The sequence below is a fragment of the Aquila chrysaetos genome, chromosome 5 (assembly GCF_900496995.4).
Source record: "Aquila chrysaetos chrysaetos chromosome 5, bAquChr1.4, whole genome shotgun sequence".
Lineage (NCBI taxonomy): Eukaryota > Metazoa > Chordata > Aves > Accipitriformes > Accipitridae > Aquila > Aquila chrysaetos.
The window spans coordinates 54,001,128-54,028,935 of NC_044008.1; the positions used below are offsets into that span (position 1 = coordinate 54,001,128).

Consider the following 27,808-nt stretch of genomic DNA (forward strand, 5'->3'; position numbering starts at 1 on the left):
GAATACTCGTGACTGAGTATGGGGAGTAGGGCCCCGGGGAAACGGGGTCGTGGGAGAAGACGAGGAACACCTCTTCCCTGCCTCCTCTGCGTATCCAAAAGTTGCGCATCCAAAAAAAAGCTTTCACCTTCTTTTTTCTGGCAGCTGAAACGTGACACATATCCCAGAGGAGGTACAGCCGCTCACCGTGAAGTTACGCTGCAGGCCAGTTCCCGGAGCACAGGTTGGAAAACGCGTGGGGTTCAGAGGCAGTGCTGTTACCAGCGCTCCTCCGCCTGCTCTTGCCTTATGTGAAAAACGTTATTGTTCCTAAATCAGTCTTTCTCCCCCTGTTCGGCCCACAGTGCTTGCTGAAGGAAGCACTTAAAAGCCGTCCCTCCCCAGCTCCTTCCAGATGAAGGCATTGACCAACCGGTCATCCCCACCCAGGGGACACGGACCCCGGCCAGCCTCTGCAAATCCTTGCGGGCAAAGGGACCCCGTGGGAGCGAGTTGACCTTCACATCCCCCACGTACTGAAATTTTGCTGAGCCGAGACCGGAGAGCTCAGAAATCCACCTGAATTTTAGCAGCGTTTTACTGACTTTTACCGTCCCGCCGCAGGCTTGGGCGGAAGGTGGGCGAGTGACACGCGAGGGCAAGACACTGCGAGGCGCCGACCCCGCTGAACGCGTGGGGCGGAGAGCCCGGTTCCCGCCCCGGGAGCACCCCACAGAGCACAGCTCTGACTCGGGGGGCAAAGGCCAGGTCGGGGGAGGAAGGCTTTCTGCCGCGGGGGTGTCACGGGTGGCTCCACGAGAGGCCCCAGGGCAGTCCCGGCGGTTATGCAGCGGGGTGCCGGGGCAGAGCACCCCGCGAGCCCTCCGGGAGACGCCAAACCGGGCGGCGTGGGGGCCGCGACGCACCCGCGGGGGGGGGGGGGGGGGGGGGAGCAGAGGGCCGCGCTGAGCCGCTCAGCAGGGCTGCGAGGGCGGAAGGCGGGCCTTGGGACCCGGGGAGTTCCGGGCCGCCCTCGTCCCGCCCCCAAGCCGCCTTCCTTTCCTTCTATTGGTCGCTGCTCCCGGCTCGCGCCCGCCCCCCTCCCATGCGCCGCTCCGCAGGGGGGCGAGGCGGAGAGGCGCGTCACGCTCTCGGCGCTCCCTGAATGGCGGAGGAGGCGGCGGCCGGCCCCGCCCCCGAAGTCCCACGCGAGGCAGGCTCCAGCCGCTGCTGACATTGTATGCCGGGAGCGCGCGGGGCCGGGCCGGGCCGGGGGAGGCGGGGGCGCCGCCGCCGCGCATCGCTCCGCGCCTGGGGCCGGGCAGCCGCCCGCACCGGCCGCGCTCCGCCCGGGGCCGCCCGCCCGCCCTCCTTCCTCCCCGCCGGGCGCCCTGCGGGGCTCCGGGGCTCCCGCAGGTTTCGGCTCGGCCGGGCGCGGAGAGGGACGGTGAGTTGTTTTCCGCGAGCTCGGGGTTCGAGCCGCCGCTTCTGAATCCGGCTCTGGCCCCTCTTGGTAAGGCCGGCGTTGCTTTTGCGGGGCTTCAGAGCCGGGGGAGGGCAGGGACCTGCCGGCCCGGCGGCAGACCGTCTCCCGGTGGAAGGGCACACAGCGTGCCGCCCCGGTTACCGGTCCCGGGGCTTGCCGGGGAGCTCGGAGCGTCGCGGTTGGCGGGCGGGTTCACAGGTGTAGAAAGCTGGCACTGAAATGCTTAGGGAGGTGAAGGGCTTTTCTGTTTTACAGAAAAAAAAAAAAAAACAAACCCCCCCCCCCCCCAAAACCAAGCTGCTATTCATCTCAAATATGAAAGTGGCACTGCTTCCCCCCCCCCCCCCCCCCCCCCCCCCCCCGCCTTGTACCTGTCTCTCTCAAAACTGTGGTTTAAGGGGCACAACTTCCATAGCCTTCCTGATGAAATCAGTTCAAGTAAACCTGTCTAGAGAAGCGTGCAGGTTTGTGTGAATGACGGAGCTGAGCTGACAGCAAAGAAAAACTTGTTCTCCATCCCTCTGCTGTCCTTACAGGCCCCTTTGCATTTAAAAAAAGTTAGAAGCCTCTCTGGTCCTTGGGGGGGGTGCTTTGCCTCTTCGGTACTGGGGGGGGGGGGGGGAGGGAATGCTTTATTTTTTTCATACATCCACTTGCACTGGTAGTTGTTGGCGTGGGAGGCTTAGACTAGCCAAATCTGTGCTTGGAAAATCTTCTGTCCTCAGCCATTCGTAAGCAGACACCCAAGTGTTTCATACTATTTATATGGAGAGCCCTAGTTTCATAACTGGTTTCTGTTTTCTTTTTGTGGCAATCTCTGCATGTCTTCTCTTGTGATCTGCTGGAGTGACTTTGTCAGGGTGCCATGGGCCATAGCTTTTGTAGTCTTCTTCCAAATGTACTACGTTCTCTCCAGGATGGATCCAGAGCCGCAGCAAAAACAAGCAACTCTATAATCTTTATACTTTGACAATTTCCCTTGTCTTCTCCCTCCTTCCTATGTCTTGTAACGCTTGTTTTTATTGAACTTGCCTTAGGACCAACCCAAGGTGTTTGTAACACACCTGGCATGTTTCTGGTGGTGGCCAGCTGCTACTGTTAACTCAGCTGTGCTACTGATTGCTTCTCTGGTAATTGTCTCCTTTCGGAGTAGGTGTAAAACAGGTCTGAGCTCTCATGTACTTTCTTTTCTCTCTCCATCTTGCAAGGGGTTTGACTCCTTAGTGAGACGGGACCCTTTCTGGGGCCTCTCTGTTTTCCTTGTCCTGTTTGCTGCTTCAGACCAAAACTTATCTGAAAACACATTTTGTCTCTTTTGTGTCTTTAACCCTAACCATCTGCTCTGGTTTATCTCTTTGATAAGGCTGTATTGAGTAAAGCACTTGGGGAGGAGGCATAGGTGGAAGTTTGCTCTGCAGTGGGAAGGTGTGGGGTGGGCACAAGATTTTCAGGACTAAAACCAGAGTGAAATTTGCTGCAGAAGCAAATTAGTCACACTGTAATGTGGACACAGAAGACCGTAAGCAGCTTCAGCACTGAAGAACTTAAATTTCCTATCCCTTTTTTGTTCATTTTCTCAAGTATTTGAAGATTGTTATCTGAAGTCCTTCTGCCTCACCATGCATGCGAAGGTGCCCCGTAGTAGCTTCCCATGCTGTGTTTGGGGCAGGTTCAAGTAACTCAAGCAGTGAGGATGGTGTCTCTGATGTGGTTTTAGAGAGGAGATAAGGCCAGTTGAAAATTGTTCAACTGAAGGAGCTAGGCAAATGAAATTCATGAAGGCAGACAGCTTGGGAACAGGTGACAAGATGCTGCATGACACGTACTCCAAACGTGTGAAAATAAGCATGTGTCTGATATATAATATGGTCCCTCCAGCGCTGGAGTGAGTGCTGGACATGGTCCTGGATGGGGACAAGGAGTGTGTGCGTGTCTATGTGTACGTACATATGTGTGAATTATGATAGTGTTCTTGTCCTTACAGTGGTAACCAGCTGCTCCCCAAAGCCTGCAGGAGTTCAGGTCCTTCTTAACAGCCAGAGGAGGTTTTAGGCAATGGGGAGGAGGTAGATGAGTGAAACAGGAAGGGCGGGATGTGGTCATCTGTGGAGGTGGAAGAGGACGGGCAGCGCGTTGCGAGATGGGGAGGGAAGTGGCAGCATTACAAAAGAGAAGTGTTGAGCAGTGCCTTGGCCTTGGGCGTGAGTAGGTGCAGCAGGACGGGCAGAGCTGGCCCGGGCTGTCCACGGCAGCGACGGCGGCTGACGCTCGGGGACCGTGGAAGGGGCAGGTTTGAAGAAGCAGTGTCAGCACTTGAACTGAGGAGTAGGTTTATTCCCATCTTTTATAGACTGTAATTGAATTGCAGTGGATGTAGCTGGCATTGCTTAAAACAGTGGCTGCAAGAATGCTGGCTACGAATCATTTAGCTGTAACAAGCTGCCCCAAGCCCCCTGGCCTGACCTTTAACCACCATCACATTGGTCTGTCTTTGCTTATCAACTTTATATCCCCGCAGTGACTATTAGTATCACTCCAGCCAGTACAGGCTGCTCTGTGTTCCCCCCACTGCTTGAGCCTGGGAACGTTGCATGTCCCATAACCACTGTCTACTCGCTGACCATTAGACTTTGCAAAGACTACCGGTTTTATATGATAGCCTGTGAGACTGCGGCGAGGCAAATTTATTACCGTAGCACGCTGGCAATCGCTCTGGTTTGCTTACAATGTGTGCAGAGATGCCCAGGAGAGCCTCGGTTGCTGCAGCGCTCCCATGCTGATCCAGAACTTGGAAGCTGAGTGCGTGGCTTGATGCTGTGTTAGTACTGAAACAAAAAGATCGGAGATGGGTGTCACATTTGTCCCTTCTGTCCAGAGCCAGAGGGCAACAAGCAATGTTCTGTCGTGCAGCCCCAGACCCTTCAATATCTGTCAGTGCTTTACAGTCCAGTTGGGAACGGCTGTCTTCCATGCCCATCAACATCAGGGGCTTATCGGTTCAGAAGGCATGAGGGCCTCCCATCTCCACGGCTCTAAACTCCGGCCACAATTGCAGATATGCTCCTGCACATTGAAGCTGGCTGTTGCACCAAGATCTCCTGCCTGACAGGGGACGGGGGGAAACAAAACAAAACCCCAGGTTAACTGGCCAGGCACAAAATTGAAATCCTGCCCTGACAGCAGGCAGACCGACCTGTTTGGTATGAGCGTCTGTAGCAGGGCTTCTGGTTAGCCTGACCATCGGAGCAATCAGCTCTGCCAACCTCAGTGCCGGCAGCTGGGCACAGTATGCAAAGAGAGAGTGGGAGGATCTGAATACGCTTTCTGGAGTCAGCAACTGCAGTGGTGATTCTGGCATTAATTTGACGTATACCACATCTCATCTTCTAAACTCTCCCTGGGAAGTGGCATGTGGTTCCACTCCTCTGTATTTGAAGTACCAAAGGCCTTTTGCCTTTGCAGCACATTAGCAAGTTGGCTTGCTTGAAAAGGACTTTATCCCGCCCAGATGGGGCTGGGGTAGATACTGCGATCAAGTAGATTGTTTCCATTCTGGAGCCTTTTTGAGTGTAATTTGGGAGAGTGGACTGCAAACTCGCTTGCCTCCTCTGCAGCCCCGCATTCATTTTGCAAAGCGACTGTGATTGATCTGGCAGAATGGGATTTATTCACTAGTGGAGCTAGAGGGCAGGCGGGGAGGACAAAACCCCACAGCAGCCTCTGAAATGAATCACGGGCTCTGAAAAGATCCACTGGGGTTAAGGCGTAGCAATGAAAAGCTATTGTCTGGAGCCTGAACTGTGGCTAAAAGCGTTATTTATCCCGATCCGGATAGTGGTTGTAGGAGGGTGTGGTATTCCCAGGAACTGCAAAGCCAATGTGCTTAGTGGTGAACATGAACTTTATTTGATTGCCTCACAGGTAGCTCAGGAAGCTTTATGGAGTATCTCAATTGCAGAGTAGCATGTCCAAAACCTGATTTGCAAATAAAACTGCGCGTATTGCATGCAAAGTGTATTTCCTGTGGGTATTTTTATTTTGGTTGGAACATGGTCATCTTTGGCTCAGATTAGTTCGTGTCATACAGATTTGAGGCACTACCACCCCTTTTACCAGTGCTTGTGCAAGATAGAACAAGAACCTCACTAATTGGTACAGCTTGGCAATACTACTTTTGTTTTCTATGGTAAGTGGCAATCAGTAGATTCTTGCAGTGGCTTTGGGCTCAGAGTGGAGCACAGGTTTAAAGGGAGGAATGGTGGGTACTAGTGAGAATGGGATATGAAGCAGTGATGGGCAGACCGAGTTTCTGAGTTCAGCTTTGCTTTAGTAAGCATGTTGACATTCAGATATGTGCCCGGACCTTCTCCAGACAATCAGATCTCCTGGAGCCTACAGAATTGGGCTTGGAAAACCTCCCAGTTTCTGTCTGAGCCAACAGAAGGAGCCTTTCACATGGTCTCTCTGTTTTCTGTCTAGGATATACAGGCTAGACTAGAAAGTGAGAAAATGAGAAGAAATGATAAGGATGCCTTCCATTCTCAAAGGCTGGGGCAGGATCAGAAATTCTGTGCTGGGGGGATGGAGTCAACTGTCTTTGCTTGCCTATTTGCAAATATGATGAAACAACCAGAATTTGTCAGGAAGGCCAAATCCAGCTCTGTTACAGAGATACCCTCTGATTCACAGCAGAGTTACGTTACCTGAATTCCAGCGTGCAAAATCACAGTTACATCTTTGCTGCATTAGTCATCGTGAAGAAAACAAGAACAAATTTGGCTGACAGGGCAAACCACTAAATTCACCAGAGTTGCTGGAGATGAACACGATTTGTTAGAGAGCAAAGTCTGCATCCAGGCACGCAGGAGTATGGACAGAGCAGAGAGCACGCCTGGGGGATGATGTGGTAAAGGTCCTTTGCTGCCCACCTGGCAGCAGCCCAAGCTCCACGCTCAACAAGTGCAGAGCTGCGCTAAATGCCAGGTGTATTTTAATTCCTTTCATCTCAAGCACTCTTTACAGAAGGGCATTATTAGTATCGAGCATTTCAAGCAGCTCCAAGCTGTGTACCTGATAGTCCACTGTGTTACACAAGGACGTGAAAATCATCTGAAAACATCTTTACATTTGTTTCTTCCCCTTTCTTGTTTTCTGTCTCCCTCCCCCCCACCATCTTTTCCTGTTTTCTGTTGGCTTTTTTCTGCTTTTGACACTCGAGATGTGTCTGTGAGTATGCGAATGCCTGGATGTAATAGATCCCCCTTCTCAAACCTTTTGATGGTCTCCAACGCTGGAAAATTGCATCTGAAACACAGCTGCATCTGGGTTCTGCGTTTGGCAGTGTGTTGCCACACTGCTCTTTCTCCTAAGCAGCTTTGCAAGGAGCTCTTCCCCATGACGACAACACAGTAAGTGACTTTAGGTTTCTAGTTTGCTACTCTGTACAATAAAAAAAGGGGAAATTGGTTCTATATCAGTAATTCTGTCCTGGGATGGCATTGCTGGCCAGCACCAGGTGGTGGATTCCATAAAGGCGTTGGGAAGGTACAGATATTTGGGACGAGGAAGCAGGTGCATTACTAATGGGTAGAGAATTTATCCCACCGCTTCCAGGGAGAAGTTGAACTTTGACTGAATTCAAGATGGCATTTCACCCTGTGGGTGATACGGTGAAATCAGAGAGAAAATAAAAATTAGTCTTACGCCTGCCTCCCTGCGGAAGCGACCATCGCTGGCTGCTCGAGGCGGGTCTGCTCTGGTTTGGATGGAGTGGCTATAGGTTGTAGTGCAGTCCATACGTGGAGGGCCTGCATGGCTGACTGCTTGGGAATGAATCTCCGCTGCGGCGTGAGCAGCTTCTTCCAGGTCTTCTGAGCTGAGCCAGCAGGGAACCTTACTGCTTATTTATTTACTTATTTACAGCTTTAAATAGTTCATGGTTGAGTGGGGCAAAAAGGAACGCTTGCTGCTTCTCTGAAAGTCTGATTGGCAAACTGAAAGTGCCAGCTTCGGTTCCTGGGATTTGGGCTCCTTGTTGGTGTTCAGCCAACCTTCACGGTCTTGGGAGAACACTCATAAATCCTGTAGTTTTGCCCTTCTAAGCAGAAATGATTCTTGATTCCCTGAAGTCCCACTGGGGAACATGTTATTCACTTTCAAATATCGTCCTCTTGAAAGGAAGCAGCATCTCAGCTGGTGATTCCCTGCAGATAGTGAATGAACTTGGAGACTTGTGGACAGCCTGCTCGTTTAAGATGGAGGGGGGAACCCCGAGCCTAGCTAAATAAAGTTCATGTATCAATAGTCCTTCTGAGCTGTCCTCTCAATATGCAGTTCTTTTGTGACTGGGGACCAGGGCCCGATACGGCTTCAAAGTATCTGATTTCTAAGTGCTGCTTGGATATTTCAAGAGGTAAGAGAGTGCTTCCTGAGGTTCTCCTAAATGACCCATACCAGCAGGGCTCCGACATGGCGACCCGCCAGCCTGGGAGGGACAGCCTTCTGCTGGGGCATGGCTTGTAGGAAGCAAGGGGCACCTGGACAGGAGAACTGTGGCCGTTGTTTGGGCGGGGAGTTTGACCGTCTCTGTAGTTTTGGTTTTTTCCCCTTGTTCTCTTTGCCGGCCTTGTCCTGTCCAGAGAGACTGCTGGGGTGTTTTCTTCACGAGCTGAGATTTGAGGGCCCTTTTCTCCCTGAGCCAACTCCTACCCTCCTTCGGGGTTGCTTTCTGCCCTGTGTGGGTGAGTGGAAGGATTTCCAAAGTGCCCTTATCTTGCTCTGCTTGAAAAAAACCTGTCTTTCCTATACCTGTTGTACAAAGGCTGCAGACAGCTAGGGGAATACTATAGCCAGCAGGCAGCGTTGGAGAGGTGTCAAAAAGCTGATGCCCCTCTGCGCTCATCCATACGGAAGAAGGGTTATCGTCTGCCTCTGCGTGCAGTAAGATCCTTGTAAAAGGCTATGCAGTAGATACTTATTTTTTTCAAAAACTGCCTTTCGAAGGAAAAAAAATGAATGCAGTGTGGAGAAATCCAAGATCCAGTTTGTTCAGGTCATGCCTTCTGCTATTTGCGTTGACACGTCTGTCCTAGTGATAGCTTCCTGTGTGATGGAAGATGCAGCTGGGAGCTCCGATAACGCCCTGAGCTCTTGCAGAGCAGGTGGGAGCTTGGCAGGAGCCACTGACAGGTTTCTTTGTGTAGAATATTCCTCATTCTGAGTGGTTCTGTTTTTTCTCTTTAGCTTGGTAGCTGGGTAAGGGAAGCGAGGAATGTGGTAGGGGCCAAATTCTGCTCTGCATGCATCTGCTTCTAAGAAGTGCCTATAAGAGCACGTCATGGGTCCAGCCTGTTCATTGCTGCAGTTAAACATTGCTTAAATTGAAGCATACGTTTGCGCACATCACGAAAAGTGTAGAAGATCCTTTTAGTTACGGGCTTCTGAGGATTATAAGGCTGCTAGGTTTTGGAAGAAACCCATCAGATGAAATACCTGCTGCCTGCAGTTTCTGTTCATCTGATACGGGTGGGATGATGCCAAGTTCTCCGGTAGGCTGAGAGATGCAGTGGGGTGTGTTTGTGAGGGGAAGAATTAGTACCTGCCACTTTGCTGCTTGTGCCCAGTTATGGTAGGATTCAAGAAGCCCTCAAAACAAGCTGTTTAGAAGTTGCTGAAAACCGCAAGCAAGCCTTGCTGGTGAGATGGCTGCACACCATTGTTCAGTGCCTGCTTTAGTTTCAGTTTAATGGTCTGTCTAGCACTGCTGATCTGTGACCAGTGACATCCAGTGTCATAACCTGGATCCAGGAGAGGCCAAGTAAAGGGGCTGTGGCTGTGTCCTCTTTAGCTTTCAGCCTTGCGGCTCTACTGGGGATCAGTTGGTGCCTGTAGTGGGACAAGGTGATATGAAGAGCAGTGCTAATGGGGACTGGACTGGAACCTGCCAATTTATTCACTGGATGCCGTTCGGTACCCATTGGTTAGAAAGATTATTTGGTTACTCAGTGCCCTGGGCAAGATGTTTGATGTTAGAAGCCTGAGATTTTATGTGTGTGTGTGTATACATATATGTGTCTGTGTGTATATATATATATAAAGTGGCTCTGCTGCAGCTTTTATGTAGACATTTTTAATTTCTAAATGACCTGCTGCTTCCATTCTGAGTAGTGGCTTTTCTAATCTTAGTGTCAGAAAAAATGATGCTGCCTTCCTGCAATCTTTCTGTTTGTTTCCACAGCTGTCCTATTTAAATTGCTTAATTTTTTGTGCATAAGCAAATCAAAGGTTAACATTGAATAGCTGACCTGAGCTGCGAGCACAGAAAGCAGTAGCAATGGCAGGGTGGTTTCTGAGGTTGTAGGAATAGGAACCTAAATCAATAGCTTTTAGCAGACTCATAAATGTTTCATTTGTATTCCTTGCTTTAGCATTACAGAGCTTTGACACGGGAATCCATATAACCTCTTAAATTAGTGTTGTCCCTGCGGTGGGTGTAGGTGTTGGAAACCATTTCCCTCAGATGCACTTCAAAGTGCTGCTCCATAACGGCATTTTCCTTCCTGTTTTGGAGCCTTGATTCTGCGTAGCCTCCGATCACAAGCAAAATGTGTTTGGCAGCTTCAACCCCAGGCTGCAGGGATTTTGGCAATGAGCATGCACGTATTCAACCCAAATACCCATGTCGATGCCCCTGCCTGGCTCAGAGGCCAAGTAAGAGTTGTGGCTGCTTGGGCAAGCTATCGTTTCTGCACGGAGAAGCACAGAGAGACCTTTTCCCTGGACTGCGACACAGCCCCGAGGAATGAATGAGGCCTCCGGAAGACCAACCTCAATAATTCATGGCAGCGGGTGGGGAAGGAGGGACGTGCCCACAGCTATTTGTTGAATTTGGACTCTTTTGGAGGCGCTGGAGAAGCAGGGGGTAGGAAGCGCGTGAGCAGAGCGTGAGTCAGGCAGCTTATCTGGCCATCCGCCTCTGCTTGAGGTCATCCACCCGTGGAGCGTGGGAGGGTTGTGCAGCTCCAGGTCTCCGCCGGGTCAAGGCTGTGACCTGCCAGCAGCCTGGGAGCACTGCGTCCGCTCTCTCGGCATTTCGTGGTTTCCCCCGGGACCCTGAGTGCGGGGCTGGGGCTGCGGCTGTGAGCTCAGCCTAGCTGGGGAGGACAGGGCTGATCTGTAGACCTTGTGCTTGCAGGGGAGAAAGACCCTCGAGAAACCTCGAGCTGGGAAGAGCAAGTAAAAAAAACCCAACCCAACAACAACAACAAAAAGAACCCAACGAAAACCCCTTCCCTAGCTATATCTCTGTGGCCAATTACTGATTTCTAAACAATTAGGTGGCTGGAGTGAGATGCCGTGGGGTTTCAGCCCTGGCGTCTCCAGCCTGCGAAGCAAAACTGCAGTGTTTCTGGGAAGGCAGGGTAGAAAAGGGATAGAAAAAATAGTGTGGGTGTGAGAGAAGATACAGCAGAGCTGAATAGTGTTTCTCAAACAACCCCTTTTTTCTGTGAACTAGGCCCACTGTCCCCAGCTTGTAGCTGTTCCTGGTGGCTGCCTTGTGTTGGCAGGGAAGCTGAGCTGAAGGCAGCAGCCCCTGATGCTCCTGTGCATCCAAAGAGGGTCCTCCCTGCCCTAAGTGCCGTAATGCTCCTGGGACAGTTCAGCCCCCCCGCTCCGAGCTCTGTGACATGCCCCCATCTTTAGTTCATTTAGTGGGCTGCCTGCCTGCAAGCTCCACTTTTAGCCAGGGAGAGTCTCTTTTATTGAAAAATGAATGTCACCTAGTGTAGTGCCTGTGATGGCTTTGCTGTGTCTGCTGCCACAGGAGCCCACAGCGGAGGCACAGCAGGCTGATGCCATTTTTCCTTTTTTTTTGGGCTTGTTTTTCAAACCTCAGGACAGTCATGCTACCAGCTTCAGTACTGACTTTCTGCTGTAAGAGAGGACTGTATGCATATCTGTCTGTCTACTTTAGTTACATGGGGAACAAAACAGAGCTGGCTAAAATACTTTGGAGTAAATGACTTGGATTTTATCATCTAAGTAGTATTAATTTGATTGGTCCAAAGGGTTTTTCTTCTACAGGCAAGGATAGGTATCAAGTAGCACTTAAATGAAATAGTAGCTAATAAAAGCTTGTGTTTGCTTCTGCCTGCCTCTTAAAAAGCACTATTTAGCTGTCTCTTTTGTCTTATTCTCTGATGTCAATCTGTCCTGCAAAATGTTTAAGTCACATGAAGTGTCTGGTGAGTTTTATCAACAAAAAATTACAATGAAAGGATTTGGTAAAATTTGTTCAAAACTTTTTGCTTGTGCTGCTAGCTAAATATTCCATAAATAAAACCTGTAGCAATTGCCTTTCCTAAACCTGCAGTAATCTTCATGAAAATCAGAAGCCAAACTTGATTTCTGCTGAGCCAAGAACAGACCGATGCCCTTTATCCTGGATAGACTGCTCTCAGTGCTGTTTTCTAAGGAAAAATAACTCTTCTGCGGTTTGCCAATACCCTCTAGGGGCTGTTGAGACAATTTACCATCAAGTTTGGGTTTTGATTGCTTCACTTTGTTGCTCCGTTGCTGAAACCAAAGTGTAGAATTTCCCCCTTCACCCCGCTCTGCCTTCCCACACTGCTCAGCCTGAGTCTCACCGAGTTAAATTTTTGGAGGATGTGAAGGTGCAGGAGGCACGGGCCCTGCAAGCTAGGGTGCAGGAGCACCCACAGAGCAGGAGCACTGGGGTGTCACCTGGTGCTTCACGTTTGAGGTCCACTGACAGTGTCCCAGGGTTGGATAGCAAATGCATATATTCTCCATGCCTTACATCAGTAAGGACAAGAGAATAATGTTTTTTTCTGTTTGTTTCTCTGCAGGAAAGAGCACTGTCATCATGTCAGTCAGCGTCCACGAGAACCGTAAATCCCGGACTAGCACTGGCTCCATGAACATCTTGCTTTTTCACAAAGCTTCTCACCCGGACTGCGTCTTGTCCCATCTGAACACCCTGCGGAAGCACTGCATGTTCACCGATGTCACCCTTTGGGCAGGAAACAGGTCGTTCCCATGTCACCGGGCAGTGCTGGCTGCCTCCAGCAGGTACTTTGAAGCCATGTTTAGCAATGGCCTCCGGGAGAGCCTGGATGATGAGGTGAACTTCCATGATAGCCTCCACCCGGAGGTGCTGGAGCTACTGCTGGACTTTGCTTATTCCTCTCGGATCATCATCAATGAGGAGAATGCTGAGTCCCTCCTGGAGGCTGGAGACATGCTGCAGTTCCATGATGTCCGAGACGCGGCGGCTGAGTTCCTGGAGAAGAACCTCTACCCTTCCAATTGCCTGGGCATGATGCTGCTCTCGGATGCTCATCAGTGCCGGCGGCTCTATGAGCTCTCCTGGAGGATGTGCCTGGTCAACTTTGAGACTGTTCACAAGAGTGAGGACTTCAACAACCTTTCCAAGGACACTCTGCTGGACCTCATCTCCAGTGATGAGCTGGAAATTGAGGATGAAGAAAAGGTCTTTAAGGCTGTCATCCAGTGGGTGAAATACGATCTGGATGAGCGGAAGGCTTATCTCCCAGAACTTCTGAGGAATGTTCGTCTGGCCTTGCTTCCTTCTGAATGCCTCAAGGAAGCCTTGGCTTCTGAGGACTTGATCATGGTGGATGAAAGGAACAAGCTTGTCTTGGACGAAGCAATTCAGTGCAAGAAGAAGATCCTCCAGAATGATGGGGTGGTCACCAGTCCCTGTGCCAGGCCTCGCAAAGCTGGGCACACGTTGCTGATCCTGGGAGGACAGACCTTCATGTGTGATAAGATCTACCAAGTGGATCACAAAGCAAAGGAAATTATCCCCAAAGCAGACCTGCCCAGTCCACGGAAGGAGTTTAGTGCCTGTGCCATCGGCTGCAAAGTATATATCACTGGAGGCAGGGGCTCAGAGAACGGGGTCTCAAAAGACGTATGGGTGTATGACACCGTTCATGAGGAATGGTCAAAAGCTGCCCCAATGTTAATAGCTCGGTTTGGGCATGGCTCGGCTGAATTGGAAAACTGCCTGTATGTGGTTGGTGGACACACTGCAGTAGCTGGAGTCTTTCCTGCATCTCCTTCTGTTTCCTTGAAGCAAGTGGAGAAGTATGATCCCATATCCAACAAATGGACAATGGTGGCTCCTTTGAGAGATGGAGTGAGCAACGCTGCGGTGGTGAGTGCCAGGCTCAAGCTCTTTGTCTTTGGTGGGACCAGCATTCACCGAGACATGGTGTCCAAAGTCCAGTGCTATGATCCAGCTGAGAATCGGTGGATGATCAAAGCTGAATGCCCACAGCCCTGGCGCTACACAGCAGCCGCTGTCCTGGGCAGCCAGATTTTCATCATGGGAGGAGACACCGAGTTCACGGCAGCATCCGCCTACCGCTTTGACTGCGAAACGGACCAGTGGACACGCATTGGGGACATGACAGCCAAGCGCATGTCATGCCACGCTTTGGCCTCGGGGAATAAACTCTACGTGGTGGGGGGTTACTTTGGCACTCAGAGGTGCAAAACGCTGGACTGCTACGACCCTACGTCAGACACGTGGAACTGTATCACAACGGTGCCTTACTCGCTCATCCCCACAGCTTTTGTCAGCACGTGGAAGCACTTGCCATCATGATGAGGGTCAGGGCTCGGGGGCTTGTATCCAGGAGGTTAGTAAGGTAAGGGTCTCCTCCTCTTAAACTGAAACTTGCTGTCTTGCCTCAATTGTATCTGCACACACCATGCCAAAGCCACAGGTTCCAGGTTGCTCGTGTTTTATGAGAAGGGTACATTTAAAGGTGGGATGCAGTGCCAGAGAAGAGTAATCACTTCTGTGATGTTGTAAGTCTAGCTAGCTCCAGGTTTCTCTTGTTTCCAGATGATCCTCCCAGTATCTCAAGAGATACATCTGCATAGATGGTTGCACGCAGTCCGCAGCTCCTCTCCCTCTGCTCCAAGCTAGCTGGATGTGTCAGCGTCACCCTTCTGTGCATGGGTGGGCAGGGGAGGGCAGGGGCGTCCATGCCTGCTCTCATGGCTATCACCATGGAATACAACCTGTCCCCATAGGGTACAGGGGGTTAAGGTTTCTAAAAGCACTTGCATGTGAGTCCTGGGAGATACTAGGGCAGCAGGTGCTTTGGAAAAAGTCTCAGTAGTTCGATATTCTTGCTGAGCATCTGGTTGATTTATTCGGAGCTGATGAATGTGTAGGCAAGTGACCCTTGGGATGCCGGCAAGTCCTGGATCTCTTTTTATGCTCTGTATTTACCTTTCAGTGGGTAGCAGAAGCAAAAGCTTAGAAGCCACGGTGCATTTGATGGTCCTGGTGTTTATTTAGCATCCAAACTGTTGCTTGTTAAATCAGAACTTCTGAGACTTCTGTGTGAGACCTGAGTGGGAGGGAGGGGGTTTTGTAACTAGAAGAAGAATGTGTTTATCAGTATTTTGGGGTGTGTGAAAATAAGAAAGTTGGTGGAAACTCATGATGTCCTGTCTTATTCTGATGCTCCAGTTCTCGCTTGCTCAGGGAAGGTGCTATTGCAATGCCACTGGGACAGGGCTGTTGGGTCCTCCTCTCTCCTCCCCAGTGGGATGTTTGGTTGCAATTCTGTTACCAATTTTGCTCCACAGAGCTTTGCATGTCTTCACCAATCTGTGCTGAGATGCAGCTGGCCAGGCAAAGGCCAAAATCTCCTCTCACCTTGCATTGTGAAAGCAGATATTGATACAGGCAACACTTGGATAGCGTCATCTTCCCGGGAAGTCTGTAACACCTCTGCTAGCTCAGTCTGCAGGTTTCACAGTGCCAGCAACACACACAACCCTGCTTTGGCGGGTAGAGACTACATCCCAGCTAGCTGAAGGAGCTAGGAAACCCTTGCATATAGGGGCAGGATTGACAAGCTTCACTTAAGGTTTTATTTGGCAAGTGGGGACTGTGGGGAGGGAAATTCTTCCATAGACTCATCAAAATCCACTTCACTTAATACAGGGAAGAAAGAATGCTGCCCAAACCCTCTAACACCCTCTCACTTCCCTGCTTCCCACTTGGTGTGGTTGGTGTGCCTGGGAATCGCCCAGCGGGTGAAATTACTGGCATCTCCCAGTGATGCATCTCTTTTGATGCCAGCTGGGAATCAAGGAGGAGCTCCTGGCACCTCTGCTGGGCATCTGCCCAACGTGACCGCCTGCTTTTCTCAGGTGGAGAAAAAGCACCCAGAGCATTGTGCTGGCCTTTGATTTGTGAAACACCTGGTTTTAACATGGGTTGGACCACAGTGAGGGCAGGGCAAGAGTGGAAAGGGTTAAAATGAGATCTCCAAGAGCTTTCCCAGTACTGGAAGATAATGGCCTTTCCAAATTCTCCTCCTCAGGCGTTGCCTAGCATCTGTCACAGTAGCTCAGTAATCCAATTAACTGCCACTCAGCTATTAAATATTGCAGCAAAGAGTGTGAGGACTCCATAATTTTCAACTCAGGTCAATGGGGCCTCCCTTTAAGAGCCATCCTAGAGCTGAAAATTAATTTTCTCTGGTAGCAGATGTGTCTGAATATTAAAGCTCAACACCAGCTGCACTGCTGGGAACAGGAATAGGGAATATTTTGAGGTGGGGGTTGATTCTTCAGCCACCAAATAAAAAGCAGTCTCCAAAGTCACAGAGATGTTATTTTCCTCTCCTACCTTTTTTCCTCTGTACTGTATTCGGGTTGTTCAGACCTAATAAAGAGCTTTGTGGGGGTTGTATAGATATTTTTTTCCCCCTGTAATCTGGAGCCTGGCACAAGCACAAGAAAACTAGGAACTGTAATATGCCAACCTGCAAATAAAACTGGTGAAAAGTCACTGTGTGAGGGTTTTATGTGCTTTTTTGGCTTTGCTTCCACTCTTTGGTTAAAAGAAGTATTTAAAATATACATGAGTTCTTGCCAGGCAGAATGTCTCTTCACTTCATTTTTCTAGAGTGTTTTTTGTGTGGTTTTTTTTTTTAAAAAAACCAAAGCCCTAAGTTATTGTTATGGCTTCAGCCACTGTGACAGCTCCTTAATAAAGCACCAAGATGGGTGGATGAAGGCCAGACCTGAATGTCTCCGATGTGCATGCCTTGCCCACACAGCACCAGCCACATCCCACATGCTTGTCTTGGCTGTCCTGGCTGCAGCTGTGCCAAAACTGGGCTCAGGAACTGGGGTAACTGGCTATAGGGTTGTACAACTACCCTGTTGTCCTATAGCAGGTCTGGCCAAAGGATCTTCTGGCTTACAGCTCCCACTGTGTCAGGTCTCTGCTGTAACAACTGTTTTAGTGCCTGTGGGATCCTTCTTCAAGTAGGGGCAACCAGAAGGCAGGTTGGCCAGCACGTGCCCAGGTGCTGGTGTGTTTTGGGAACGCTAATTCTATGGGAACCCCCCTCAGCTGGTGAAGCCTGAGAAGGGACCATCCAAGGTGCCCTTGGAGCAGAGCAAGCTGGGCTGGTGGGGAAAGGCCTGGGCAATCTCATGGTAGGAAATAGTACCTGCCTTCTTGCCTATAAACTGGTGAGGTTGCATTCATACTGGCCCTGAAACCCAAATAATACAACCTTGAAAAATGTTGATCATAAAACACCAAGCCTCCTTTTCATTTAAAGCATAAAACTGGTCAGCTGGAAATGTTTCCTTAAGGGCATGGCCTTCAGCCTTCCCAGCTGGAGCTGGGGCATCTTTTGGCAGAGGTCCCAGGGCCCCTGCAAGGGATGCCGTGTGACATTAATTTAGTGCTTATTACCTGCAGTTAATTCCAGGGATCAAGCGTGATTAGCAATATGAAACGTGAAAGCCTGGTCTCCTCCCACCTGTGGCGGTGGAGCCACGAGGAGGCCAATTGTTACAAAAGGGAAATAAAATACTGAGCGCTTGGCTAATAAAGACTCTCAGTTTATAAACACAAGCAAAGTCCAGCCAGGAGCTCAGGGGACGCTCAGGGAGCTGGGTGGTCTGCTGCAGCCCTGTGCAGTGACAATTGATGGGGACAACCCTACACCTCCCAGGAGGTGACTTCAGGTGGTACCAGGAACAGGTTCTGCAAGCTGCCTGTCTCCAAATTAAAAGTGGCTTCTCCAAACCCTCTGTCGCGTGCGATGCTCTCATTTTCATGGGGCAGAATCGCAGATGGGCTTGGGCCAGAGAGAGGAGCCTTCAGCTGGGGGTCAGAACAGTCACCGGGGAAGACGGAGCCGCTGAGAGGTTGCGCGTTCCAGCCAGGGACGATGAGATGGAGAGGGAAGTCGCTGCGTCCCTCTCTGCTGGCTCCTGAGCCACAAACACTCCACTGAGGTGGAGACGCCAGAGCTCCCATCTCAAAACAAACAGGGATGTAGCAGCTAGGAGCCAGAGGTTCCCCTCCCAATGCCTTTCAGCTCCTGCAGGACCCTCCTCACCGTCTGGGCTCTAGGAAGCGGAGGCAGGTGGCCAGGCACTGCTCGGGTGTTTATTCCTGGGGCTCATCTGAAAGCTCAGAGGCCGTTTTGTGGCTCCCACCGGAGCCCTTTGGTGAGTTTGGCTCCTGCGAAGGCTGTGGGGTTGGACCAGCAGCTGGTGCCTGCTTTTGGGTGGGTGCTGAGCAGCCGAGGCTGCAGGCTTTGAGGTAGCTCTGGCACCTAAAAGCTGAACTTTGGCCCCAAAGCTCCTGCAAGGATTTAGGCAGCGTGCCAGGCCCAAAACTATTCTGATACCATGGTCACATTAAATGTCAGATCTGTTCAGTGACTTTTCCTGATTATTTAATTACAACTTAGATAACAAGACTTTCGCAAAAACAGTTGTACCGCTGCGTGGTTTGGCTTCCCTTCCACGTGGAACAGCGCTTGGTCAGCTGCAAGAAGCTGCAGGGTTTTGTTGTTGTGCATCGCTCCTGGCTCCATCCTCAGAGCCCTGCTCCCAGCTGGACATCTTCCCATGCAAAAGCCCTGTGTGCCTGCAAACGGCAGCCTGAAAGAATGTCAGCATAATCCCCCAGCTCCTAAACGCCCCAGCTCACCGGTGTGCTGCTGGGTTGGTTGCTTGCAACCTGTTACAACCTCACCGCTATTGCCGGAACGAAGTCACAGCTGTTTTCTCTCGGTGGCTCCTAGGGAAATCCATTTGCATGCGTATAATAGCGAGGCCGGATAAACAGGGACTGCAGTTTTTTTGCCGCTGCTGCTGTTTCCAAGCGGCTGGTTGTCTCTGAAGCCAGTTTATCAGGCAGCGTTGGAAGGGAGTGGCTGGCCTGGGGAGGAAAGTCGATGAAAATCAGGCTTTTCCTAACCCTGGGCAGATGGAAACATGTGCAGTCTGAGCTTGGCCCCAGACTGGATTAATCAACCCCTTGGAAATGTCAGTCATATGGATGGTTTTGGAGGAACTGGTGGAAAAAGAGAAAAAGGGTCTTTTTGTTTTGTCTGTTCCAGTTCTTGGGCCCTTCTCCCTGCCCTAAAAAAAAAAGCTAGAACTCCATTTCCCTCAACTTTTCATTCCCTTGTCGTGTCCACTGAAGTTTCCTGGCCGACTCTGCCTGGCTCCCTGGTGCTCTAAGCCCTCCCCAGCTGAACGCCCACTCTCTCCCCTCTCCTGCGAAAGCAAAGCATACCCCAAACCCCAAATAAACCAGCTGCTTTCCACCTCCACCCACCTCTGGGATTCGGGGTGGGGGGGTTACCCCAGTAGCTGCCAACATGCAACCCCTTTTCTGGTGCTCCCCTGCACGAGCTGAGCCGAGCATCACGCCTGTTAATGAGCTTTCTCTTTCCCTCCCCAGATGCCAGTCACGTCCACCTCCCCTGTCTCGCTGCTGGAGCCGATGCGGTGACCGAGTCCCCTCCTGCTTTCCTGCACAGGACTCCGAGGAGCCTTTGGCATCCCTTCCCGGCACCAGGAGCGGGAGGCACAGCCTGCCCGGCCGCCGGCATCACACCAAGGGGGGTGCTCCAAGGGCCACCCAGCCCCACCACCGGCTGCCGCGCGAGGACAGCGAGGGGCCGGGAGCGCCGGCTGCGGGGCTGGGGCTGGGTATGGGGGGTGCGGGGACGGCTGGTGGGCACCAGCGTCTCGACGGGACTGGGGAGATGGAGGGTGTGCACCAGGCTGCATCCCTTGGCAAGCACGGCATGGGGAGCCGTCAGGTGCTTTTTGTTACTCGGTTGCAGGGTTTAAGAGCTATTAATACTTTTTTTTTTTTTTAAAGGCAGTGAACTTGCCATTGGCAATGCCTGCTGTTTGGGAGACTTGGAAGTGTTTTTTAAAGGGAAGAGGGGTTGAGAGCACCTGGCTTTCCCCATCCTCTGGCCGCTCCGCATTGGCAATGGCTGTCGAAACATTAAAGCGTGGGAGCTCGGGGTGGCTGCCAGCAGTGCTGGGTACTGCGGCGAAACGGGGCAGGTGCCTTTGTTTTGCACTTTGGGCCTTTTTATGGTTTGGTTTTTTTTTTTTTCCCTTTCCTCACTGCAGCCGGTTGCGATTTGGTCGGAGGCCGGGCAGCTCCCCGCACGCAGCTGCTGGGAAGAGCGCGGCGGCTCTGTTAGCGTGCCAAGGCAGCGGCACCACTGCCGAGATATTCACCAGATAAAACCTGCTGCGTGCTCAGAGCCGGTCTTCTGAGTTTCCCCGCCGCGCTCGCTGAGCAGCGCGTGGGTGAGGGCGTAATTAGCAAACGAGCAGAAACAGAGGTGCAGCGGGGCAACGCTCGCGCCTTGGGAGGGGGCATCTTGCCTCCAGTGAGGCCTCGGACGGAAAGCGAGCAGACTAGGGGAGCATCGCAGGGCAGGCTGGGGAGGGACCCCCTCCTTACTGCCGCGCCGCACATCCTGGCTTCGCCGTGGAGAGACGTGAGCATTTTTGACTGCACTTTGCCTGCCAGCGGTTGGGCTGTAGCTGCCCCAGGTTATCTGTGCACGCTGGCTGCCGACTGTATTTGGGTTTATCCATGCAGGTGCTGTCAGCCCGAGTCGCTCCTCGTTCACGCTGTGGAGGAAGGCACGTGGATTTTGGCTGTCGACACGGGGCTGCAGCTCCCGACTGGCCTCCTCCAGGGCTGGCCACTGCCGAAGACTGGTCCTGCACCACCCCAGCATCCCGCTCCCCTCCGCAGCAGATCTGGTCCTGCAGATGCTCCAGGCTTGCCTTTCACCCCTGGATTAGGTTGAGCTGTAGCCTGGCCAGCTGAATGATGCAATGCAATGAAAAGCCTTGACATGGCTTCAAACAACAAAGGTCTTTTTGGAGCAGCAAGCGCCTGTTGCTGCCGGGAAGAGCACACTTTGTGCACAGCCAGTCTGCCATGCTCTGAATGGCATTTATTTACATTTTCTAGTCTTTTCTTTTTTTTTTTCCTTCAGCTGCTTGTGAACTTTAATAAAAATGATGATCTGGGAAACCAGTTGTGTGTTTTTCACAGGAGTCTTCATTCTTAAGCAAGTTGGATTTAGGTCTAATAACAGGGCCAAGGAATAATAACAGGGTTGGCATTCGGTGGGGCGGTTCACAAACAACCTCCTAAGCAACCAGCCCGGCTGTAATTATTACTGCTTCAGCGCTTGGGAAACTGAGGCACAATGTCAAGTGTCTTGTCCAAGGTTAGTGGTAGATCTGAGAATAAAGTCCAGGGCTTCTCGTGTCCTGAGGCCATCACGTGTCTCCTTCTCCACGGCTGCTCTCACTCGACTTGACCGTGCCATGATTTTAGGAGAACTTGCGAGTCTGCAAGGCTAGTACCTGCCAAATAGGTTGAGGGGGCCCAACCCAGACACAGCCGTACTCCTGCAGGGAAAGCCAGTAATTTCTGAGGAAGACGAGAAGAATTTATACTTCTGTTTTCCTTATTTGCCTTCACTTGGCTGCTGCAGCTCCCAAAAAAGGGGCCCATTGACAGGCAAGATGGGCTTTCCAGCTGGGGTTCCTGTTCACGCTTCTCCTCTGTGTGCATCTCTCCCCATCCCAGAGGAGCAGGAGACTTGATCCAGCCCTGCTCTGGGAAGGCTCTGGGCTCTCCCCCGCTGCGAGACCAGCAGCTCCAGCTTTGCTGAGGACTGGGAGCACGAAAGCATCGCTCAGAGCAGCTAATAGGCACCAGGCAAAACACGACAACCTTGCAAATGCCTATTTGCCTCCTCTTACTAGCAAGGGCCATTGGGCTTGGGAAGCAGAACTTCCTACGTGTGTTATGCACAGTCTCAAAGGGATTTGGAGCCTGAATTTCGGAGCTGTAAAGGAGACTGGGAACATGTCTCCTTGCCCGTGGGAGCTGGGTGGGCAGCAGCGTTAGCTGACGTGAGCTGGGCAGATACGAGTGTAAGGCTCCATAGAAAAAGCTCATTAAAGAGCCCTTTGGGAAACCGATTCAGGGTAGAAATTACTGTTTGATGAGCAGGAGAGGGGAAAAAATAGAGTGAGTCTGTGAATGAAATCCCTTTCAGTTTTGTTGATTCAGGTTTTATATGGGACTCTGGGACTTTAAATACCAGCTCGGGAGGCTTTGCGACTGGCTAGCTTTGATATGAGCCATGCAAAGACCTGCTCTTTTGTATTTATTCTGGAGCTTGCCTGAAAGACAATTCAAAAGCAATCAGCAGCTGCTGTGACAGCAGCAACCTGTTGCTATGGAATTAAATGCGATGCAAAATACAAAGGTTTCTTGGTTAGCAGCAACAAAGTAAAAGGGGAATAGGAGATGGAAACGGATGCAACAGTCGGAATAAAGCTACAGCCAAAGCAGGGCTGGGGTTTAACGGGGACGTACAGGGGAAGAAATGTAAACGTGATTTGTTTTGCTTTTTTAAAAGAGCTTTTTCACCATCTCAGCAGGTCAAGCTCAGCTTTGTCTGGGAGTGAGTGCTTGGGAAAGAGTCTTGTCTGATGGCCTTACAGGGATTGTATGTTCCCAGGCTCCTGGGAAACGTGCCCACTTGCTATAGCCAGCCCTCGCTGTAGGGTGTCGAGAGCTCAGCCATCTTCCCCAGGAGGTGGGCAGGAGCCCAGCACGGAGATCTCCCAGAAGTGCAGGGTCTGGCAAGGATCCGGCCCTTGCTCAGACCCAGGCGTGGCAGCAAACCGCTGCCGGCAGACCCAGGCCACCAAAGGGTGACTTGTCCCACACCTACCTCCTGCCTCGTTTTGCAGGGGCCCGGACCCACGGGAGAGCTCGGACAGGACACAACTCCTTTCTGGCCAGGTCTGGAGCTTGTCCTTGAGCGAGCTCTCCACCTCCGTTCCCCAGCTCTGTAGCAGGGTGCTTCTCCCGCTCCAAAAAGCATTTGGGAGGAGGGGGCAGGGGGATGCTCAGAGAAGGGACTGGGCCGGCAGCTAGCGGGACCAGACCTCTCCCAGGCCCAGGTCTCAGGACCGCCACTCCCAGGAACCTCCCGGATGCAAAAGGCTGGTAGTCCTATGTCTTATTTAAATGAAAGTCATAGTGCCTTACTGGTTTTTAAATACGCATTTTCCCAGCCTGACCTCAGCTGCCCTTGAAATAATACTATTGTGCAATGAAGCCCTACAGGGAATTACCATCTGAGCTTGCTCTCCCTTTGTCACTAGAGTCAATTAAAAGCAGCGTAGCTGGTGATTTAATACCTCCAGTGTCTGAGGAAGCCCCACAACCATCCAGAGGCTGGCTCTGGCATTCTAGACACATAATTGGAGTGGAGGAGTGTTTTTTTTCCAGCCATCCAACATGCTTTCAAATTCATCCATGTCTGTACAAAACACTGAAGCCTCGTGTCCTTGGCTTGTCATCTTCTGAATGTTAATTAATGCCCCAGCATTGCACATTCTCCCTGTGATATGTCCCATGCCAAATTGTTTTCCTATTCCCTACGCACCTTCTCCCTGTGATATGTCCCATGTCAAATTGTTTTCCTATTCCAGGAAACACAGCTCACAAATGAAGTTAAGCTTCCAAGAGCGAGAGAAATGATTGCTCCCAGCTCCCCACAACCAAGTGGAAATTTAAACTGGGCCCAATCCCTCTTGCTCCAGTGCAGAGCAGGAGCCTGGTGCCCTCAGTGTACAGGCAGCAGTGCCGGGGGGCCCAAGATGGGATCCTGCAGCAGGGACTCCTGGTGGGATCTGAATAGCAAAGGCTGAGCTCATTTATTCTTCCTTCCTTACAATCTCCCTTTTCTTTCCATTTCACCACCTCCTTATTTAACTTCATCGGCTGTTGTGCAAAACCATCAACCCTGTTTGCAGCAGTGTGACCTACTTTACCACGCCGTCCTGACTTCCTCACTGAAATCGCAAGCTCAGAGCCCACCCAAGCCATTCAGCGTTTCTCAGCTGAATAACAAATCCAATTAGGTGGAAGAAAGCCTGGCTTTCACGCTGTCACCACCTGGACATCTCACTTCCCTCTCCCCAGCACACGCTGCACCACTGATGGCCGCGTCTCACAGACATCGCGGACAAGGACCCCTCTGTATTTGTGTGCCCCCCCTCCAAATGAAGATGGGGGGAGGGTTCAAGAGGACCGATCCTGGCTATCCCACATGTCCTTTCATTCCTCCTGACAGCCCCCAGGGACCACAGAGCTCAGGAATCAAAGAAGTAAGTTGTGGGTTTTCAGTTCTGGCTCTCTTGGGAAGGCCGCCCTTCCCACTTGAGGCTGGAGGAATGGTCCAGGGCCATGCCAGGACGGCAGTACTTCTGCTTGTTAAAAAGCTGCTGGCACTTTCAGCCAGCCCGTGATTTAATGACTGATAGAAAGTCCCGTCTCTCAGTCCCGGCATCACTCCTAACCCCAGTCCTGCAGCTCCTTCCAGAGAAAACATTGTAATTCTGCCCTTTGCTGCTCCCCTTACTCTCTTTTTCCACCCCAGCAGGCATCCTTCTCCCTACAGCCACCAGCAGGCAGCCAGTCCCCAGGATGCTGGCTCTTCTCCATCGTGGGGGATAGCCGTGCATTAAAAGGGATGAGTAGTAACAAAACAAGGAGAAAAAAGCTTAGGGGCCACCAGGAAAAGCCCGTGTGGTTTCTAACTTCCCTGGCTGGGTAGGATGGACAGACATCCCCTGCCCTGATGCGAGCCCAGCAGCACCGGGGCCCGCAGCGTGTTGCTGCTTGGCTCTCCGGCAGGTGCAGGGAGGCAGGGGAGCACCCATCACTCCACTTCTGGGTCGCTGTCTGGAGGAGTTACACACGCACACGCAAACAGGAGCTGCTTCCCTCCGACGGCAGCTTCTCTGCACCCAGCCGGGTGCCTGCCGCCTCCTGGCCCCCTCCTCTGCCCACGCCGGCCTTACGGCTGCTCTGGGGCTTCCCACAGGGCTCTGCTAATGACTCACCGCTCTTGCTCTGCTCTAATTAGGCTCCTGTCTAATTAGGCTCACTGGAAAGATGCAGCCGGTGAGAAGCAGCTCTGGTGAAAGGAAAGGGGAAAGAAAGCGTCTGGAGACGCCGAGCGCCGGAGGGAGAGACGCCAGGCTGCGGCGAGAGGTCAGGGGGTATCGGGAATTGCCAGCTGAACTACATCTGTGCAAGGGACGGACCGTAAAGAAAGGAGAGAGCAAAGGGACTTGAACAATCCCCCCCCGGGGACCCCCCTGGGGCTCAGCCCTGCCCCGTTGGGGAGTAGGAAACAAACCTCGGCTCCATCCCACTGGGGACGCCTGGCTGAGGCGCCGGGATGTCCTCCAGCCAAGAGCGAAGGTTGCTATTTATAGCCCCGTTGAACAAGTTATCAACATGCAAAAGGAGCCCCCGCATGCCGGGAAAGCGGGACAGGGCTGTGCGGGCAGCGGGGCGGGGGGGCAGGTCCTGACCTTGCAGCATCCTCCCCCGAGCCACCTTGGAACGGAGGGCAGGAGAGCAGGCTCTGGAGCACAAGCCTTGTTCGGGGGGTATTTCAAGAGGTGTGAAGATAGCTTTTTGCGGGGGATGAGGGGCACCCATTGTGTCTGCCCATCCCTGTGAGGTCTGGGGGTGCTCACTCGTACGGGCTTTGGTATCAGTTCTAGTGTCAAATATTATTTTCCCCTTAATTTAAACATGTTCCAACCCCCCAACAAATCAACACATTTGCACTGCTTAGCATTCCTCTAACTAATTAACAAAACCCAGGTGCCTTCTATGACAAAGGCAAGGCATTCCTTTACTGTTCACCTTGTAGCTGATCACAAGGCATCTCACTCACTCCCTGAACTAATTAGGGTTTTGCCTTTCCTTCTCTTAATAAAACCTCCATGAATGAGCAGCCTGTCTGCAAGCCCCAGCCCAGCCTGCACCTGTGTCCTTCCAGGCCTCCAATTTCTCACCCTGGAGCCAGCACCGGGACTGAACCCAGCAAGCGCAGGAAAGGGGAAATGCAGATAACACAAATGTTAAAGGTGTCATTAAACCGTATTTCCCAAGAGCCTCTCCGGTGCCTGTCGATGCTCCTTTCAGAGTCCTATCCAAGCGTAAGGATCCTTTACGACCCCTTTTAGTTAAAGGTGCCAGTAAAAATCCAACCACATCCAGATGACCCACCACATGTACCTGCAGAGATCTTTGGTTCTAAAAGATCTTCTTGGTTGCTAAGGAAAAGCCAGGGCTCGGCAAGAAACCTGGGATGCTCAGAAACACATCACTACTGCTTGAGGACCATCTAAAATAATTGACGCATGTGGTCTGGGGACAACATCCATTTCATTATCTTAGCCGTGCCGTAACGGCTCGGAGCATGGACCACAGGTGAAACTGTAGAAAGCTGGTTCAGGATATTCAAATTGCCACATGGAGATGGCCTGGAGAGGTGGGGTCCTTCGTTTCCTCCTCTGCCAAAGGCAATTTGCATTGCGTGCCTGGGCTCCTCTCCGGCCTATGGAAACAGGGATGGTTTGGTTTGCAATGTGCAGGACCCGAGAAGCTCATGTTGCCTGATTTGGTTTGCACCCCAGCCTTTCCCTGGCAGGAGCTTGCTTCAGCAAGAATTTAATTTTCTACATATGATCTGTCACCAGTAAATATACTCTTCCTCCTCCCATGACCCGTGCCCGTTCTATCACAGCAGGCTGGTGAAGCAGCACGCCCAGCAGCAGCCTCTGTTTTACTGCAGCAATGCAAAGGCTTGGGGTAACCCAGCGGTGCTTTTGTTGGGCATCCGGGTTGCAGAGCCAAGAGGGGCCACAGGAAAACGCGCCCTTTATAAATGCCATACACAGGAGCTGACGGTTCGGCAAAAGCTTTTATTCACTTCGGTAAATAGGTGAGCTGGGACGAAGGGATTGCAAATAAAATGAGGACTACTGAACAGCCATCAAGATAAATGAGCTCTTTCATCTCCTGTCTCACACCCAGGGAGCCGCCTGTCTCGGAGCAAGTGCTGCGTGACAGGGCGTAGGTTTGGGTTCATTGCCACGATCCAGGTTTTTAGAACGGCACATGCAACACAGATGTGAGGGGGAGGAAAAATCCATGCAGCGCACTGCTGGCTAACGGGGCACAGGAGAGCGGGTTGGCATTTCCTAACGCCTGTTAAGAAACAACCCAACACCGCCAAGCAGTGCTCACGTCAGTGACCTGAAGGCTTTGATCCATACATCCGATTCTCCTCAAGCACCCTCCCTCCTTCCCCATCTCACCTCTGAAGACAAGCGAAATAATAGATGGAAGCAAAGCAATTCCTCCGCCTCAAAATCAATACGCAGAGGACGAAAGGCACAGGTCTCCCTGCTCCTTCCGCCTGGGGGAGGATGCTCGAGTTCTGTGCGGGACTAGCAGTACAGGGGCAGCTGTGATTGCTTTTACAGGCAAAAGAAAATGATGGTGGAGAAACTCCAGCCATCGTGGTCCTCTGTGCCAGCTCCTCATCGCGCTGCGGAGCAAACTCTGCTTCGGCTCTGCACTTTTGGCACCCTCTTCTGCCTGGCCTGATGCCTGCAGGCCCTGGGAACAGGACGTACCTTCACGTCCCCAGGGGAGAGGAGCAACCTGGACGCTGGCTACAGCCTTTCTGCTGGGCCTCCTTGCTGGGGACGTGGCAGTACATAAAGCACACGGCATTGTGGGTGCAAACATCCCTCCTCCTTTCCCCATCCCCGTCCCTGCAATGAGACATAGCATCTCTAGTTCTCTCAGGCAAATGAGATAAAAGCCCCTGTGTCTCAGACCTGCTGAAGACGCAGAGCTATTTTAGCGGGTTACAGAAACTCTGTGCCATAAGACAGCACATGCAGCCACCAGACTGCCATTTATCTCGGCTTACGGAGCTGAAGTGGCCGAGATAACGGCTGTAACACTTCCTCCTCTTGTAAAAAGATGAAAAGCCCTGTGTGTGGGGGGAAAGAAACCCAAGGAGCTAATTATTATGGCCATATGCCCTTCAGCAAAAT

At 51.7% G+C, this 27,808-nt stretch overlaps 1 protein-coding gene across 4 annotated transcripts; it reads left to right on the forward strand.

The window, feature by feature from the left end:
- Positions 1-1,273: 1,273 nt before the first annotated feature.
- On the forward strand, positions 1,274-20,892 carry KLHL25 (kelch like family member 25). Of its 4 annotated transcripts, none has more exons than XM_030015494.2 (3): positions 1,274-1,492; positions 12,334-14,163; positions 19,263-20,892. In XM_030015494.2, the coding sequence occupies exon 2, from the start codon at positions 12,351-12,353 to the stop codon at positions 14,118-14,120; it is 1,770 nt and encodes a 589-aa protein (XP_029871354.1). In that variant the 5' UTR covers positions 1,274-1,492; positions 12,334-12,350; the 3' UTR covers positions 14,121-14,163; positions 19,263-20,892. The 4 variants fall into 4 exon arrangements, with proteins under 4 accessions (XP_029871354.1, XP_029871352.1, XP_029871353.1 ...); XM_030015492.2 differs by having other exon boundaries at positions 1,274-1,426; XM_030015493.1 differs by lacking the exon at positions 1,274-1,492 and adding an exon at positions 2,574-2,595.
- Positions 20,893-27,808: the final 6,916 nt, after the last annotated feature.